Below are 18,159 nucleotides of genomic sequence, written 5' to 3'. Positions count from 1 at the left end.
AGCACTGTGCAGCAACATGAACTTGCAAAATCACTACCATGTTTCTACAGCACACAGAGGCATTTCCATATGGACTAGCATGCTGATGCTTGAGAGATGAAAAAACCCTGGCATAATTTGTTTTTCTATCTAACCACTGCTGTTTGACTGATCATTTAAACAAGAGTGTGTATCTAATTTAACCATGGGCTATTTTCAATCTGTTCTTGTAAGAGTATTTTTTTTCCAGTTGCCATCTGCTGCTTTTCTCTTTCTCAGGAAGCAACTGTGTCCAGCCCTAATAGTAATCCTGGGAAATCCAATCCATGACAAAACTATCACCTCTGCCCACAGCAGCATCTGCCTTGAGGCTGATTCACCTTCCTCAGGGATCTCTGATCATGGCCGGGGTTCAGGTTGTTCTTCCACAGCACCTGCCCTTAGTGGGCCCGTTGCACGGACCATATATTATATTGCAGCAGAACTGGTTCGACTGGTGGGGTCAGTGGAATCCATGAAGCCTGTGCTACAGTCTCTGTATCACCGGATGTTGCTTTACCCACCACCTCAACATCGAGTAGAAGCCATCAAAATTATGAAAGAGGTAGGGCAATCACATGTGCAAATCCAGGCATGTAAAAGAAAGTTTTTAACAGTATGTTTTGCTGATTCGTGCATACCAATGCATTTCAAACCTTCCCACTTAGGGATGTTGAAATTGTCCTTTCTGAGCACAGCTGGTACATCAGCACCACTCTGACAAATAGTTTGATGCAGTTGTAATAGCTGTATTTGTCTCCATAACGCAAGCTACTGTGGCAACTCTGTCAATGCTCGTGCTGTGGAGCTGCATGGAGCAGATCCTTCGCTGAGTCACAACTGCTCTTTTGGGTGAGATAGAGCATAACGATCCAGTTTGCAACTTCTTTGGCATCCTTCCCCAGACACATCCTCACAGTGTGGTTTCCAGGCATTAAGGTGAATATATGCTTTGATTACGTGCCAGGTTTTTGAAATCCAGTTTCTTGGAGCTTTTTTTGAATAGATACAAGAAAGCTGTCAATGGCTTAATAAGCCATTTCAAGACAAGTCCATTCTGTCCTCTTGCCCAGTGTCTCTGAAAGTACTAGAAGTGGAACACTAGGAGACTTGTTTCAGCACTAGATGAAATTATGGACTTTTCTATTCCACATGGGCACCTTTCTTCTCATGTTGTGAAAAACAAGGAAATTTATGAAATTTGTAGGAACAGCGGTATCTCCTAGAGAATTTTTCATCTAGCTTGTGCATACCTAGACTGTTCTGTTTCTGAAAAATCTCTCTTAACACCACACAGCCACCCCCTTGGTTCCTGTCTAAACTAGAAGTCATCTTGTCATTGTCTTTCTCTAATTTTAAACAATAGCAAGATGATAACTGAAGTTTAGGAAAAGCTTAGTCTAATGTTTTGTGCAGGACATACCTGTTGCTTCTTTGGGCTTATTAATACATGCTTGTTTGTATTTCCTGGTGGGCATTAACAAGGTGCCACCCAGCAGGTTGAGTCTTAAGGAATCACTTTGCCTATCTTTGCATGACTCCATAATTTTGTAACTAGGTGGCTGAGGAGAGAGGCTTCCTGTGGTATAAACTATAATAGAAAAATACTTATGTAGGCATAAAAAGTATCTTGTGTGCAGTATCAGATGAAAAAAATCAGTCCAAAATGTAAAGCACTGGAGAACATTCTAAATGTGATTCTTGCTGAATATTCTCCTTTACTTGCTTTTCTGCATCTAAAAAGAGGAAAGGTAGCTTTAATAAGTAGAACATCACTGTGCCGTTTTCATTTGCTGTGAGTCATTACAGTAGGGAACCTTGGGTTCCAGGACTTGATAGAATTATGACTTATTTATTGTATTTAAATAATGCTTAGATAATCTTCTACTTACTTCTGTTTCCTTTCCTTTCAGATACTTGGCAGTCCTCAGCAGCTTTGTGATTTGGCAGGGCCCAGCTCTTCTGAGTCAGAATCCAAGAAGAGGTCTATTTCTAAAAGGAAGTCCCATCTGGATCTTCTCAAGCTGTATGCTTTGTTTCTGCCTTTAGCCTCTTCTGTCTTAAACCTGTGCTCACAGAACACTTAAGCAGTTCAGGAGCATACCCAGTATGAGCGAGGGTATCTGCCTGGTTAAATAAGTTCTGAAAATGGAAAAGGTCTTGCTTGGTTTGTCATCAGTCTGGGCCTGTTTGTAAAGACGTAGATAACTACCTCGTTGAGTTTGCCAAAATTCCCAAGTATGTTGGTTTACAGCTGAAAATTTTTGGGTATGGGTCCTTAAACTTGCAGTAATATAAATGTGTGTTTCTTTAGAGGTATATTTTCTAGATGAAGTCAAAGAAGGTCATAGAAAATTTAAACATCATATTGAGCAAGAAGGGTTCTCAGTTCTTATGAAGATTGTATCTTGTAGATAAGATGATTTTCAGGACACAGATGGCCTTTAAATTTAGTTCAGCTGGATGTTGCGAATTTTTCTTTTTAGTTTAAGTGCTTGTCTGTAAGAGAGAACATGCTGTGCATGCTGGTATGAATGCACGGTAACTTTCTCTTGTTGGCACTCCCTTTACAGAATGACCACCTTTGCATGGGAGACTAAATAATTTGTTCTTACACTAATCGTCTTTCTCAGGAATAGTCTTAAAGGCTAAGTTCCCTTCTTTTTTTCCTGGTTATGTAAAGATGGTGTTGAATGACAGTGACGTGTTCACCATACATGTTACATCACTTAAATAAACTCTGTGTTGATTGTAGTATCATGGATGGGATGACGGAAGCGTGCATCAAAGGTGGTATTGAAGCCTGTTACGCTTCAGTGTCCTGCGTCTTTGCCCTGCTTGGAGCATTAGATGAGCTGAGCCAAGGGAGGGGTCTTAGTGAAGAGCAGATCCAGCTGCTGCTCCAGCGCTTGGAAGAATTGAAGGATGGGACTGAGACATGCAGGGACTCCATGGAGATCAATGATGCCGACTTCAGGTGGCAGAGACGCATCCTGTCCTCAGAAAACCCTGCCTGGGAATCGGGAAATGAGAAGAGTCCCGATATCAGTATTAGCGTTACCACAGACACTGGTCAGACTACTTTGGAAGGGGATATGGGCCAAACAACTCCAGAGGATAATCCAGAAAATCAAAAAAACTCCCTGCCATCTCCAGCTGGACACGAAAGCAAAGAGATTCATTACAGAGAACCAGAGTCAGAAACCATCGACCAGCCAGATGTTGTTCAAAGAAGCCACACCATAGTCTATCCAGATATAACTAACTTTTTATCAGTTGATTGCAAGACCCGGTCCTATGGATCCAGATACAGTGAAAGTAACTTCAGTGTAGATGAACAGGATCTTTCTAGGACTGAGTTTGATTCATGTGATCAGTATTCCATGGCAGCAGAAAAGGATTCCGGCAGGTCTGATGTGTCAGACATAGGTTCTGACAATTGTTCCTTGGCTGACGAGGAGCAGACACCTCGGGATTGCCCAGGTCACAGGTCCTTACGCACTGCTGCTCTCTCTCTGAAGTTGCTGAAGAGCCAAGAAGCAGATCAACACAGTGCACGGCTCTTCATCCAGTCACTTGAAGCACTTCTTCCTAGGCTTATAGCTCTTCCCAGCATAGAAGAAGTGGATGGAGCACTGCAGAGCTTCTCTTCAACATTCTGCTCAGGTTTGCAAGCAAATATTTACTGTCTAACCAGCATGCACACTCTGACTGCACTATACACAGATTCCCTTGTAGGATTTCATCTTCAGAGAACATACTCAGAATGAGGAGGTTTGGGTTTTAAATCATACATTCCTCCACAGGAACATACTTCATTTAGGGCAAAGCAAATTGAATATGCAGGCACTGATCCAAAGGGAGGTAAATCTATTGACTGTTAACAGGCTCTGGATTGTGTCCTGAATCAATAAAGAAATGGAGATTATTGTAGCAAGATACCTCTTTGCAGGTTTGTGAAGCTCTGTTGAGAAGCTTTGCACATGGTGTCACTAAAGAGAGGTCAGGGTTGCCCCTTGGCATGAGAGAGGTGTGGGAAGTACCATCACCAGTTTGTAATGAGATATAGGTGGCTGAGTACATCACTGCACTGATATTATTAGTAATGCCAGCCTCACAAAGAGGGTGGTAACAATTCCACAGCAGTAACCTCTAGAAAGGATAGGGAAAGAGGAGAGGTTGTCTTTACTGTTTTCATTTTCTTAATGCTGCTATCTAATAAGTGCAAAGCTCAAAGCCCAGACCAAGAGAAAAATAAAGATCTTGTCTTCTAAGAGATTAAGTATCTTAAGTTCTTTTATGCTTAGAACATTTGGGATCTTCACCTGTCAAACAAACAAAAAAAGTAATGCAAAGGCTAGTTTGTCCTGTTGATAGCATTTTTCAAATGTGTGTAACTATATATTTCTTTCCTGACAGTGGCCAAAATGAAAATGTTTGCTAAAATATGTCTCTGTTTCTTTAACTTACTTTACTGCAATTGCCTTTCCTATTGCTCGTTCCTAACCATTGCTTCATTCATTTGTGCTCTCTCACACACATTAAACTCATACAGAGTCAGAAGGGGGGACTCTTCCCATCATCATACAGCATAATTTAGAAATGAAGCTGAGTGAATAAGATTATATTCCTGATATCCTATTTAAGTGCTACCAAATAAACCCTAACTCAGGAAGATCATAGATGTTATTCTTAAGAAACATTGGCTATTTTATATCACAGAAAGGAAATATCTTAAAAGAGGCATTAATGTTAAATACTTTCCTAATTGAGGGGCTCAAGAGCACCCTTTCTGTCACTGGTATTTCTTTTTTCCTGAAAAAGTGTAGTCTTGAGATTAGGATGAAAGACCAGTGCTAGACCTCTAGCTCAAACCTTTGTGCACTTGTTCCCTTGTGCATGAATATTTCTTTTCCCTTTTGTCTGTAAAGTCTTTATAGAGTGTTTTTAAAGCTTTGGATGATGTGGACCTAGGAGAAGTCTAGATTTTAAGACTAAACATAGCTTTCTTGGCATTCAGTATGAGTAATACAGTGAGTAAAATGGAAGAACATAATTTCTGCATTAAATCCATGATTTGTGGTTTGTGTATCTTAAAAAGATATCTAGTCTTGGGCTTAGATTGTTGAGAGAGACCCTTCACTTTTCTGAGAAAGCCACCCCTGTGGCTAAATCTGTACTTTAAAAATGTACACCATTTCCAGATGGATTTTGTGAAGTACTTGTGAAAAACACCATTCAGTAAGGAATCGTGGAAAAGTGGAGTAGCAAGCTGTATTAAGACAGGCTGGAAGAGGTATCCTGGAGTTTTCATGAAGATGTGACTCTAGCAGGGTTGTACTTTTATGTTTTTGTAAGATCTGGGCGGTTCCTGTTTCAGTTGGACGCCTGGAATGAGACTCAGTTCAACTGAAACAGTCCCTTAACTTGTACCTCAGATCTTAAGCAAATGTCCATCAGTCCTCTTGAGGTGAGAACTTGTGCTCCTGTATAGGTGAGAGAGCTATGAGTTTGAAGACCTTTAGAGAGAGATACTTAGGAAAGTTGAAAGAAATGGCAGGGGTTAAGAACACCCCAGGAGAGCTTCTGAGACACCAGTTTGATCTGCCTCTATAAGCAGTGTGTAGGTGCTTACTTTTGGAGTCCTTCATTAGCACCAGCTGCTCAAGGCACAAATTAGGTGAGGAAGTTAGAGGGATTGATCCCATTCATTGTATATACAACATTTATTCATGTATAATTCTTGAAGAATACATGAGGAAATTTGAGAGTTGGTTTAGATTTGAGTTGAGAAAAGACATAGATGCAGTTCTGAGACCAGTCAGTATAGAAGCAGTAATTTTTTTTATTTCTGGGAGACCTTATTTAACTGTTTTGTTTCATTTTTTTGATTTTTTCTTTCACTTTGGAAGAATAATACAATTTAGTATTCTTTCCTACAAGCCAGGTCCTTATATAGATAGCATTGCAAAATTAGGATGTTTTCATAGAATTGAAAGGCAATGAATGGAGGTAGGAATTTAAGGCACTACTGAGATAAGCATGGAAAAGGTGAAGTCAGCTAAGCAGAGTTATAGTGAAATTAAAATTTGCAAATAAGTTGGTTAACTCTAAAGTTAGGAGTAAGTTAGCCCATCTTCAGATTTATTTCATACTCTTTAAAGGGAAGGTTTTTATGATGGTAAGTATCATCGTATCTTCTATTTCTGTGATCTCAGCATCTCACAAATGCAATTGTTTTCCCATATTTTAAGGAATAAGTTAAGGAACATATTTTTCCCCAGCACTTTTTGGTACTCAAATACATGCCCTCAATGAAATGAAATATCCACTTTTCTGTGCACTTCTACACCTTCCTTTTTAATTGTAATCTTGTATAGGAGGTTGCACATTTTTAAAACATTTTAAAGCAAAATAAAGTGGGCTTTTTTGTTTGGTTGGGTTTTTTGGGTTTTTTTTTTTACTTTTACATACGTCGCTGCCTTGAGATTTTTATAATTCTAGCAGGTTCTAGTGTCTGAGGTACATATTTAAGAGAGATAAGACAAAAAAACAGTGGGAGATGAGATATCTACATCAATATCATGATCCTCCGTCTGACAGAGTGTTAAGATGTATCTTTGTTTTCAGTGAGAAAGAAATCACTACAACTACTCACAGGCTACTTTCAAGCACATGGTTGCAGTTTTGGTACTAGGTAAAGGTTCTCTGTTAACATTCACCATGAGAAATCTACCCCAAGCAATGCCGGCCTGTGTGGGTGTGGTTTGCGGCCAACCCTATCACCCTTCTTCCACAAAGGTTGCTCCCTTGAACAGATATTCATTTTTTAGACCCACCCTGGAACAGTTACTCTCTTTCTAAATCCACCCTCAAACAGTTATTCACCTTATCCACGCCCCCAAAGTGACGACAGTGGAAAGTCCGAGAAGGCAGCAGCACAGAGCTTTCAAACCCTCACGAGGCAAGAAAAACATTTGCTTCTTTTCTGTGTGTGGATTTTTTTTTTAATGTTAATGGTTTGTTGTATTTTGTCTATGAAGAGGTATGAGGTTTATGGTGGGAGGAATATATTCACAGTAAAACCACTGCAGCAGTTAACAAATTACACAGCTTTGCTTCATCATGTAACTAACCTTGGAAGCTGATTTTTGTTCCATTTCAAACATTCCTTTAGGATAAAGCTGACTTATTAATCTTCCCTAATTGACATTATATGAATGGATTTCACAGTTGATGTGAAAACCATGAAATATTGTGAGTAATGTGGGTGGATCTGGTATTTCTGGTTTTTTCATGGTTCAGATTACAGATCATGGGGATTCAATTAGGTGTTGCTCATACTTGATTGGTATTTTTCTAACAGTAGGTCAGCTATTTGCCATCCATGGGAAGAAGGGATTGTGCCACTGAGCATGGTTGTAGGCTTCATACAAATTGTGTTTTCAGGACTAGTGAATACTTTACAGGTGGTTTCTGGGTCTGACAAGTGCAAGTGCTCAGCTATTTAGACCTTGTATGAAATAAATAGGGTTTGGAGTTCTAACTAGTTCCAGCCAGCTTGGCCCCAGATATTTGTCCACATACCTCTAGGCCATGGCAAGAATGATGATTACAGACTGATCTTACAGGGTGTGGAGCACTCCAATCCCCATCCAGCAAATGACTTAGCCAGAACGTGTTTACTAGGGAGTTAAAAGGGTTGTTAATCTCATTAGCACCAATTGGTGTACTGTATTTTCAATTAAGTACACATGCTTTGGGTCTGCTCCTTTCCACCTCACTTTCCCAGTTAGCATTGCAGATATATTCTGCCCTGTGCTTTATATGTGATAGTCATCCCAGTGAATGCTGGTGCTCCTTGCTTATTTCAAATTTAGCATGTTGTTTTGCTGGACTGTGACTGGAGTGCTCAGGTTGTCTTGCATTCTAGATGAACTACTTATTTTTCTATTCCCTACACTAGTATGTTTAGTAGAGTAATTTCTTCTGATGATTCATTAACTATTCCAGCAATCTGTTGCTGCCAAAATGCTAGAGATAGTTTCTGATATTTTTTCCAGGAAAAAAATCTGTGTAAAGTATGAGAGCTCACGTGGTGTTTTTGTTAGGTATGATGCACTCACCAGGATTTGAAGGAAACCTAAATTTCAACTTCCAGACTCTGATGAATGCAGACAGTCTCTATGTGGTATCACATTACACTTTGCTGCTCAACCTAAAATTGGCAAACTCAGATTACTACAGGAAGAAGCCTGCCCAAGCCCCTGTGTTGCTGGTGAGTTGGGGAATATCAGATAATTGTTTATAAAAAATGAAAATTTATTTTGCTTCCTTTCACATAAACCAGCCCACACATAAAGCTTTCAGGCTGCTTGCTAAGTGGAGAAATAGTAATTGCAAATGAAGCGTTCTCCAAGCTGCTTATGAATCTTGCATGATAAGTGTTGTGCATCTGAATTACTCTGTGATTTGGTGGGAAGGAATGCTGCTTACAGATTGTCATTAAGGTCACAGTCATTTTGATGGTTAAACTATTTTCAGAATAGATTAGCATCATGTATTGTCTCTTGACAATGTGCATGAACATACGTTCATCTTGCAACTGTTTTTTTTTTTTGCCTAATACTCAATCTGAATTTCTGTAGATGAAGACATGAGAAATTAAAGTGAAAAATATGTAGGTCTTAGTAATGTGAAATTATGATTTTTGTTATACCTGGAATTCCTCCCCTTCTTGGGCCTTTTAAAAATAGTTTTGAAAACATGGATCCATGTTTTTCAACGTAGTTGCCCAAGAGACATTTTCTCAGAGTTTTCTGAAAAACCAAAAAAAATTTGTGATATATGGAAAAAATAAAAAAAAGGTGTCAAAATGTATAATTATTGCTGAACTTCCAGTGTAAGAGAATTTATAATCTAGATAATGTAAAAAACAAATGGAGTTTAACATCATCCTTAGTTCTGGTGTGTTCTGCAGCAGATCAAATGCAGATCTGTGACTCAGGACATTCTCTAGAGGATTCAGTGTGCACAACAGGCCTGAGCATGACCAAAGTATTCTTAGAGATCATTCTGATAAATAGTTTGAGACCAGTTCATCTAATGACTGGTCAATGCAGAAAGGCTCAGTTGTTGGGCAGGCCGCGTTAGGTGCCACAACTTCTTTTAATTGGATTTGAGATCCTACTCCTACCTCGTGGAAATAGCAAGAGATCAGCATGTTCCATTGTCACTGTGCAAGAACTGTCATCCTGATTTACATCTTGCATTAACTGCAGTAGGAGAAGGGAGAGTTGTTCATGTTCATGTCATTCTCAGAGACAGACACAGAAGGATCTGGACAGGCTGGGCTTGATGGGGTGTGGCCACTTGTATGAGGTTCAATAAGGTGAAGTGTCAGATCCTGCCCTTGGGTCATAAGAACCCAGTGTGGCCCTATAGGCTGGGGCAGAGTGGCTGGAAAGCTACCTGGGAAAAAAGATCTGGGAGTGCTGATGAGCCAGCTGAACGTGAGCCAGTGTGTGCTCAGGTGGCCAAGAAGGCCAGTGGCATCCTGGGCCTGTATCAGGAATAGTGTGGCCAGCAGGGCCAGGGCAGGGATTGTCCTTCTACTGCTGAGGCTGCACCTCAAATCCTGTGTTCAGACTTGGACTCCCAGTACAAGAAGGACATTGAGATCCTGGAGAGAGTCCAGAGAAGGGCAACAAAGCTGGTCAAGGGTCTAGAGACCAAGTCCTGTGAGGAGTGGCTGAGGGAGCTGGCATTGTTTAGCCTGGAGGAAAGGAGGCTAAGGGGAGACCTTCTTATTGTCTACAACTCCCTGAAGGGAGGGTGTAGTGAGGTGAGTGTAGGCCTCTTCTCCCAGGTAACAAGTGACAGGACTAGGGGAAATGATCCCAAGTTGTGCCAGGGGAGGTTTAGATTAGATACTAGGAAATTTCTTTTCATGGAAGGGGTTGTAAGGAAGAAGAAGAGACTGCCCATGGAAGCATTCAAAAAACGTGAGTGTGGCGCTTCTGGACATGGTTTAATGGTGAACGTGGTGATGGTGCTGTGTTGACCACTGGACTTGATGATCTTAATGATATTTTCCAGTCTTAACAATTCTAAGATTGCAATCCTCCGTTAATTCTTTTCATAACTTAATTTCTACTTCTGCAATCCCTTACTCAGAAGTAGATCTGGGGGCTGATGCTGTAGGGCTTATACTGTTGTCTTCTTACATTTGGCTGTTACGGTTCTCTGCAGAAGGAGTTCATGAAGCAGGTCCAGTCCAGTGGAGTGTTGATGGTATTCTCCCAGGCGTGGGTTGAAGAACTGTACCACCAGGTACTAGAAAGGAACATGCTAGGGGAAGCAGGATACTGGGGAAGCCCTGAGGAGCACAGCCTTCCACTTATCAGCATGCTGACGGGTCAGTATAATATTATGGTGGCAAGACTAACTTCCAAATGCATCTAAAACAAGCCACAATGACACACTGCTTTATTGCATTACATACAGAACAGCATGTCATCATGCAATATGTGGTGTCTCGTGGAATTATCAGTAGAGAAGGAGCCAGACCTAGCTGTGGCAGGTACTTAAGTGTTTGTTTTGGCTCCTCAGAGTGGTTTTGAAGCACAGGTTTAAAAAAAAGTCCAAACTATCCCTGGGAGACAGGGAGAGTAGTTTTGTTCACTGAACCAAAGCATCTCTTAATTCTGTCAGCTTCAATTCTTTTTGAATTGATAAACAGTAAGGCTGCTGTTCTCTTGATGTCATAGCAAAGCCATTTCAGTGTGCCTGCGGTGCAGTACAAATGCATCTGATCCTGGAAGCCTTCCACAGATTGGACTCCCCTTGGTTCAGGCTTGAGCTATGCCCGGGATATGCCAAATGGTACTAGAGAGAAGCTGAAAACCTGGAGCACAAGTGCGTAGAAGCAATCCTTAGCTTCATTTGAGGGGAAAAAAATCAAATTGTATCAGTTGAAAGACAGTAGGATGGCTATGGTACTGTATTGATACAAAATGCACTGTCTGCTTTAATGTGTCTGTAATTAAAATAGTATATGCAGGGAGAGCAATGGCTTCAGCTGAGCAATTAAGTGGTGATCAAAGGGCACTGCTCTGAAAGGGTTTAGTGTATTAAGCTCAGTGTTACTGTTAGCTACTGAGCTAGGAAGAGAGAAGAAACACTTCGAAAAAATGATACCCAGATGTGGAGATGGAGCTTGTTAGAAAGGAAATCAACCTGGTGTCCCTAACATTAAACTCTCTGCGAGAAATGGCTCTTTCGTTGTGTTGGAGAAAGGGTTGTATTTCTTGTGTTGTGATTGAGCATACACAGATCTACTAAAAATCACATTTAGAAAATAGGATCCCAAGGCATCTTGAGGTCTCAGACTGAAGTCGGAAACATCTAAATACAGGATTTAGCAAGATTTGTAATATTATACTAAGAAATGCAGAGATTTAAGTGTGTGGTAAGTTCTGAACTGTAATACCTTGAAATCTCTACTGTTCATTGTGTAACTTGAAGAGGGGGGAGAGCAGGTTTTGAGAGTGGGATGTCTCCCCTGTTCAACAAAACATTGGTTATACTGGGCAAAACCTAAGATGCCACAATTCATGTTTATACCAATGCTTTAGAAGGCTGCCAGAAAGAGTAACAAAAAAGCACACCTGAGAAGTCAGGAGTGCTAGTACTTAGTTGAGCACAGAACCAATAAGACATGCTTTCCTTGTGCCATCTGTGTGTCAAATAGTAATCTGATGGTTTTTAATGTTCTGGCAGACATCGACGGCTTGGGCAGCAGTGCAATTGGTGGCCAGTTGATGGCATCTGCTTCAGCTCAATCTCCTCTTTCCCAGAACCGGAAGACAGATGATTCTGTTGTTGCAGGTACCAAGACTGTATTATAAGTACCAGTGTGTTATCCAGCAGTGAGTTGTTATGTACCAAAAGAATATGCAGATTAATAGTGTGGATTAACAATTTAAAAAGAAAGTATATCAGTACATCGTACATGTGAATTGGCAGTTCAGCGTGCAGAGGACAAATGTGACTTGGCTTTTTACTACTAATGGTAAAGCTTCTGTTGTGCCATTTTCTTGTAGTAATAGTATAAATGCTTTTTCCACTCTAGGAATTGCTTTTGCCCGATACATTTTAATTGGCTGTTGGAAGAACTTGATTGACACTTTGTCCACCCCGCTGACCGGCCGCATGGCAGGCAGCTCCAAGGGGCTGGCCTTCATCTTGGGAGCAGAAGGAGCCAAAGAGCAGAACCAGAAGGAGAAGGACTCCATCTGTGTGAGCCTGGATGGACTAAGGAGGGCAGCCCGGCTGAGCTGTGCTCTAGGTAATACTGCATGGGGGATGTCATGGAAGCCTCATAGAATAAAATGGTAACTTTCCTTGAAGGAATTTGGGAGAAAGAAATGCAGCATCCTGCTCCAGTTTTGCATAGGAACATAGATGGTGGCAATACACACAGAGTGCCCTACAGCAAAAACATATCCAGCCAACTTTCCTTGACCCTACCTCTTGTTGAGGTTGTATGGGACTGGGGAGGAAATGTTGGTTCTACAGTAATTGTGTTGTTGCTTTACAGGAGTCGCTGCTAACTGTGCATCTGCTCTTGCCCAAATGTCTGCGGCCTCCTGTGTCCAAGAAGAGAAAGAGGAAAAAGAAATCCAAGAACCCAGTGATGCTATAGCTCAAGGTAACTACACGATTAAATTACCTACCTCATTTTACATTGCCTGTGAGACTGCAACTGGAAAGCACTTTGCCACACGTAGTGGCATTTCCCTCTGTTGTTCTGCTGTACACTACTTGCTTGTAGGCACATGGGATGTGTGTCTTCAGTACATGCCTGCTGTCCTAATTTCTTAACATATTGTCCCATTAATTATACTCTATATGGAACTGAAATCTGTGAAACAATGCATAAGCCAGCAGCATTTTTCAACATGTGCTTTTTAAACCTTGTGCTACTAGTACAACCAGAGAGCATCAGAGAAACAGCTTATTTGGGGATTTTTGTGTGTTGGGTGGTAATGTAAGCTGAGCTTACATTGCTCTGCCTGTCTGGTTTATATATCCTTGATTATTTTTTGTCATCATCATCAGATATTTAAAACTGTTTCTGAATCATGTTTGATTAAAATGGAATAAAAATTTGTGCATTTTTAGCTTCTCTGTACCACCATTTCAAACACAGTGGAAGTTGAAGTCAGTTGTTGTCTCCAGTGACTATTTGAAGAAGTACACAAAATTCCTCTATTTATGTTTCTAATGGCAAGAAGCCCATAACAAAAGACAGTATTTCACAAGTGACCCTGCTTGGTACTTAAATTTGGTGTCTTGGTAGAGAAAACAAAACTGAGAAAGCCTGAGCTTACACAAGCTTTTGTTGGCCAGACTGCACTGAAGCAGAGGAGGCAGCAGCGGTGGCCAGAGGCCAACAGATCTGTTCTGTGAAAGCTTGCAAAGCTTCAAAACTTGTTTCCATTCCAATGCAGCATGCAAACAAAGCTTTTCAGGGATTCTCAGAAAAAATAAATAGATCCAAATGGTTGTAGCTCAGATCAAGATTAGTTTTACTTTGACAAGAGCTTTTTGGTGAAATTTTTTGTATGGAAATACATAGGAAATCCACAAATGCTATTTTTTTTTTCATAGCAAAGGAGATTTTGGTAAAAAAAAATGTCCAGTTGGCCATCTATCACTGGCAATCGGCAACTGTTCTGTGGGCAACAGGATGTGAATTTGGGGGTGGAGAGTGTCAATCCAGCATTGATTTTTTTTCACGTATATATGATCAGTCAAAAAGGATTTTAGTTTTAAAGCTACCTTAGGTTTATCAGGAAGAAATGGGTTTCTCTGATTGGGTTGGTATTTTTTTTTTGTCTAAAATTCATGTTGTTTTATAGATTTCAGACTGTAATTCTTTACCATCACCCTGTATACAAACCAGTGTTTGTTTGAAAGCTGAAGAAGTTAATTTAATTTAATTTTTTTTATGCTACAGTGAAACAGAAAGTGGAGCAGAAACTGGAGCAGATGGGGAAAGTGCAGGGAGTCTGCCTGCACACTGCTCATGTTTTGTGTATGGATGCAGTCCTTAATGTGGGTCTGGAGATGGGAAGCCATAATCAGGACTGTTGGCCTCATGTATTCAGGTACTCACCAGCTTTCCCAAAATAGCCAGAATTCAGGCGATGTTGCATGAAAGTAAGGGACTGAGAAAAAGGGCTTTGCAAACTCTGTGAATGTTCTGTATAAACAATGTCAGAGTGAATTAACTGTCAGTATCTCTAAAAGAAAAGATGGTGCTGTTTTCCACCACTTCTTGGGGCAAAATCAATGCTTAGAAGATTCAGAGTTACCAGAAGACTGTGGCAGACCCAGGAACCTAAATGAGCTTTTCAGGCACCTCCCCCAAACTATTTGCTGTCTAGGCACATGGGAGGCCAATGGGTGTAAGAAGAAAGGTTATCTATGTGTAGTTTGAGGGAAATGTCCTGTGATTAGTGCAGGGAGGAGTTGTTTTGGGGTGTTTATTAATTTTTTGCTTCTTCTGTGTGTTCCCAGAGTATGTGAGTACATCAGCACACTGGAGCACACTCACTTCAGTGATGGCGCTGCCCAGCCCTCCCTTACCATCACCCAGTCACAGCAAACACCCGGAGGGCAGCACCCAGACTCTGAGCCTGGGGAGGCTCCTCAGGCACTGACCCCCGAGCAAGAGACCACCCTCAGCAGCCACCCTGTCATTCAGCCAGTTTCTATCCAGGATCTCATCAAGGACAGCAGTAAGGGCAGAGCTTTTGACTTCCGTGGAGGCAGTCTGCTGTGTGGTACCAGTGCTGCCAAGGCTGTTCTCACGCTCTCCACGCAGGCTGACAGGTAAAAGCACTGCTGTCAGGAGCCAGAATCCTTGTACCCAAAGCAGTACCAAAGTGGCCCTTTTTGTGCTGCAGTGGGTCTAATCTTTGTTCAATTCAGCCACTTGGTTGAGTTGAATTTCACAAGAGAGCCGTGTGTTTGTCACAACCAGCAGCTTCTAAAAGACGTGGGGTTTTTTCATCTCTGCAGTACATGCAAGTACTGAGCTGAGTGTGTCTGTACACAGCAGTGAATATGCCAAGCAAATCAAATGCATCCTGAGAGTGGTGGATTTATTTCTTGCATGTAAATTGATATGTTGTATTCAGTTAAGCAAAGTAAAGGGGTGTCTTGTCCTGACAGGAAGGGACTGATTGACAAGGCCAGTGTCAGTCAGAAAGCAGCTGCTTCTGTCAGGGCTGTGTGGACAGTTCGTCAGGCTTCCCTAGTGGGTCCAGAGGAGAAAAGGAACCACGTTTGGTCACAGAATGGCTGTCTTAAATGTCCTTTCATCATGGTCTGCCAACTGATATTATTTCTGCTATTTTTTAAGCAGCCCAGGCTACAGTTGAAAACTTCCTGGGTTTGCATGCTTGCAATTACCTTTTTGATCCAACTGATATTTTTCATCTTGATCTCTGCCCATAGGAAGGTGTAATGTTTAAATTCAGAGCCAAAAGTAATGCATAAATTGCTTGTAGAAATTTGACTCTGGGCAAAAAAATATATTTTATTTAGGAAACTTACAATACAGCTCAGTTCTGAGAATTAGAGAATAGCAATTCTGTAATTTTAATGATGCTGGTTTCATTTCTACCCTTAAGTGCAAATGTTTATTCGGATTTAATCCCTTGTTTCTTAGGACAAGAGAAAGTTTTTCATGAAAAGCAATAACAGAAAATCATATTTTTGTCAATTTCTGGCTGCACCATATGCAATTTCACTGTAATCTCTGTGGAGATTCCCTCCAGTGTAACCACACTTATTGGTTTATGTGTACAGATTTTAACTGTTAAATCCTAGGAGCCCGTTGTGGCTGAAAATAACAACTCTTGCTTGTATTTTTCACTGTTAACCAAAACATAGCCCCATACTAGCCACTGTTAAAAAATTAATTCTACCCCAGCCAAAACCTGCAAAATATTCTAAACTAGCAATTCAGGTACAGTAACCTTAGTTATGAGACTTGAATTAATTTATTTTTCAAGTTAGGGTTGGTAACTTCAGATGGAGCAAACTGGTGTAGCCCTAAAGTCAGTGAAGCTATGATATATGATATATAGCTTACAATATAAGCTATATGTGTTGTGAGGACTGGGCATGTTTCAACTGTTTTTTTGTTACTGGTTCATGAATGGGCTATAGCATTAAGTTAACTTGAAAAAGTGACTTTCTGTTTTACCACTGTAGTTGAATCTTGAAAGGTTGATCCCATAGCATCCTGCTTTCTACCCTCCAATTAATAAAGCTTCTAGATCAAAGTCTTGCTGCAGCACTGTATAAATGAAAAATCCCTCAGTAACCAATGTGTCTCGAAAGCCAATGTATAGAAGCCACAAACAGACAGGAGTTTTTCCTCTTACATACACATTTAAGTCTGCATCTCATGAATTTTTCAGTTAGATTCTGTTCTTTACCTACAGGCTTTTTGAAGATGCTGCTGACAAGTTAAACTTGATGGCATTGGCAGGTTTCCTTTACCAGCTCAAGAAGGCTTCTCAGGCCCAGCTTTTCCATTCAGTCACAGATACAGTTGATTACTCACTAGCAATGCCAGGTAAATCATTTGAAGATCCTGTACAGAGTGTTTTATATGCAATTGTACTGCTTACAGGACTAATCTGAAATTAAAATTAAGATAGATGAATTAAGTGCTATTTTTTATTTTAAAAGTGATATGTCCCCTGATTACATCTTTTGTTAGTGATAAAAGCACCAGTGTATTTGAAATGAGAGGATGAAGTGTCTTTCCAAATGCTGTAAGAGCAATGGAAGATTAATCCCTTTCAACAGGAAATAACAAGTGTTAGTGACTGGGGAACAGAAAAGCATTTTCTCACATTCTGTTCTTTCTGTCCTTTTCTTAATAAGAGATACAAAGTTAAATATCAAAGCTAAATAATTTGCAGTTTATAATCTTTCCTGTAGATGTCACCAAAACCTTTCATAACTACCATTTTGGGTTTTAATATCAGTTATTTAACTCCTTGCTTAACTTATCTGCATGACTTTACCAAGCCTTTGTCTTTCATATGTTTGCAAAAAAAGTGATTACTTAAAGATTATTTAGTAACCTTTAAACTTGGTTCCATCTCCTGTCCTTTTACCTACACAGGCATAGGCTGTGTTTTACATTGGTTTTGGTTTTTTCTTTCTTTTTCTTGCCCCCACTAAAGCTTACCAATAATCAATTGCTTAATCAATAATTTCTAATTCCAGTTCAGACATTTAGGAGTGGAGGAGCAGCTGATGCTTAGCTTCCATTTATTCTTATACTTTCTTGTAGGTGAAGTAAAATCTACACAGGACAGGAGAAGTGCTCTTCACTTATTCCGACTTGGTGATGCCATGCTCAGAATTGTAAGGAGTAAATCCCGCCCATTGCTCCACCTCATGCGCTGTTGGAGCCTAGTGGCTCCTCACCTTGTAGAGGTAGGAAGAGGGGACAAAAATGGGAATTTTTGCACAAAGCAACAAAGATGAGAAAGATGGAGAACGCTTGATAGCTCTTAAAATGTATAACAACCTTCAACATTGTCAAATCTGCTCTGTGTTGTATACACTGTGTCATATATTGCAATACTGCCACCAGGGAGTGTGCTTGTAAGTGACTGAAATGGGCAAGGACAGGGTGTTGGATTTTTGCAATATGATGCAAATTGTGCCTGGTGAAAAAAAATGAAACCACCCCAAGTGGCTCTAAGTGACTCCTCCATCTGCCCATATTCCAGTGTCAATGTCTGCATCCTTGCAATTCTTCCTATAAAGGGAGGCAGATTTTCTTTTCCCATATAAAGCCAGCTCAGCTGCTACCTTTGGAAGGGAAAAATGGTCACACGGTCCAAACAAAAGACAGCATTTCACACAAGTTCTGATCTGTGGGTTTTAGTATTTATTTTTTTTATATTTAGCTCTATGTGTTTTTAATTTTCAGCCAACTTTCATACATCTGTGGACCTCTAGGCAGCTCAGAGTCTCAGTCATCTGTTTCCGGGGCAGTAGTCTCCTGTTTTCATTACAGTGGGGTCCCTGGTCACATCA

The 18,159-nt window shown here is 40.5% G+C and overlaps 1 protein-coding gene across 1 annotated transcript in view; it reads left to right on the top strand.

Moving 5' to 3' along the window:
- Positions 1–18,159, top strand: part of ARFGEF3 (ARFGEF family member 3) — an 86,825-nt gene that overhangs the window by 42,659 nt on the left and 26,007 nt on the right. The window contains exons 10-21 of the mRNA XM_068184810.1: positions 259–583; positions 1,932–2,044; positions 2,774–3,684; positions 8,130–8,296; positions 10,270–10,435; positions 11,800–11,907; positions 12,152–12,367; positions 12,620–12,730; positions 14,042–14,192; positions 14,605–14,919; positions 16,542–16,675; positions 17,405–17,550. Of these exons, the coding sequence (XP_068040911.1) occupies positions 259–583; positions 1,932–2,044; positions 2,774–3,684; positions 8,130–8,296; positions 10,270–10,435; positions 11,800–11,907; positions 12,152–12,367; positions 12,620–12,730; positions 14,042–14,192; positions 14,605–14,919; positions 16,542–16,675; positions 17,405–17,550 (2,863 nt within the window). The remainder of the gene's footprint in view (positions 1–258; positions 584–1,931; positions 2,045–2,773; positions 3,685–8,129; positions 8,297–10,269; positions 10,436–11,799; positions 11,908–12,151; positions 12,368–12,619; positions 12,731–14,041; positions 14,193–14,604; positions 14,920–16,541; positions 16,676–17,404; positions 17,551–18,159) is intronic.

This window comes from Anomalospiza imberbis, chromosome 3, assembly GCF_031753505.1.
Source record: "Anomalospiza imberbis isolate Cuckoo-Finch-1a 21T00152 chromosome 3, ASM3175350v1, whole genome shotgun sequence".
NCBI lineage: Eukaryota > Metazoa > Chordata > Aves > Passeriformes > Viduidae > Anomalospiza > Anomalospiza imberbis.
The sequence above is the reverse complement of the archived record's forward strand: the minus strand, read 5'-3'. Positions and strand labels throughout refer to the sequence as shown.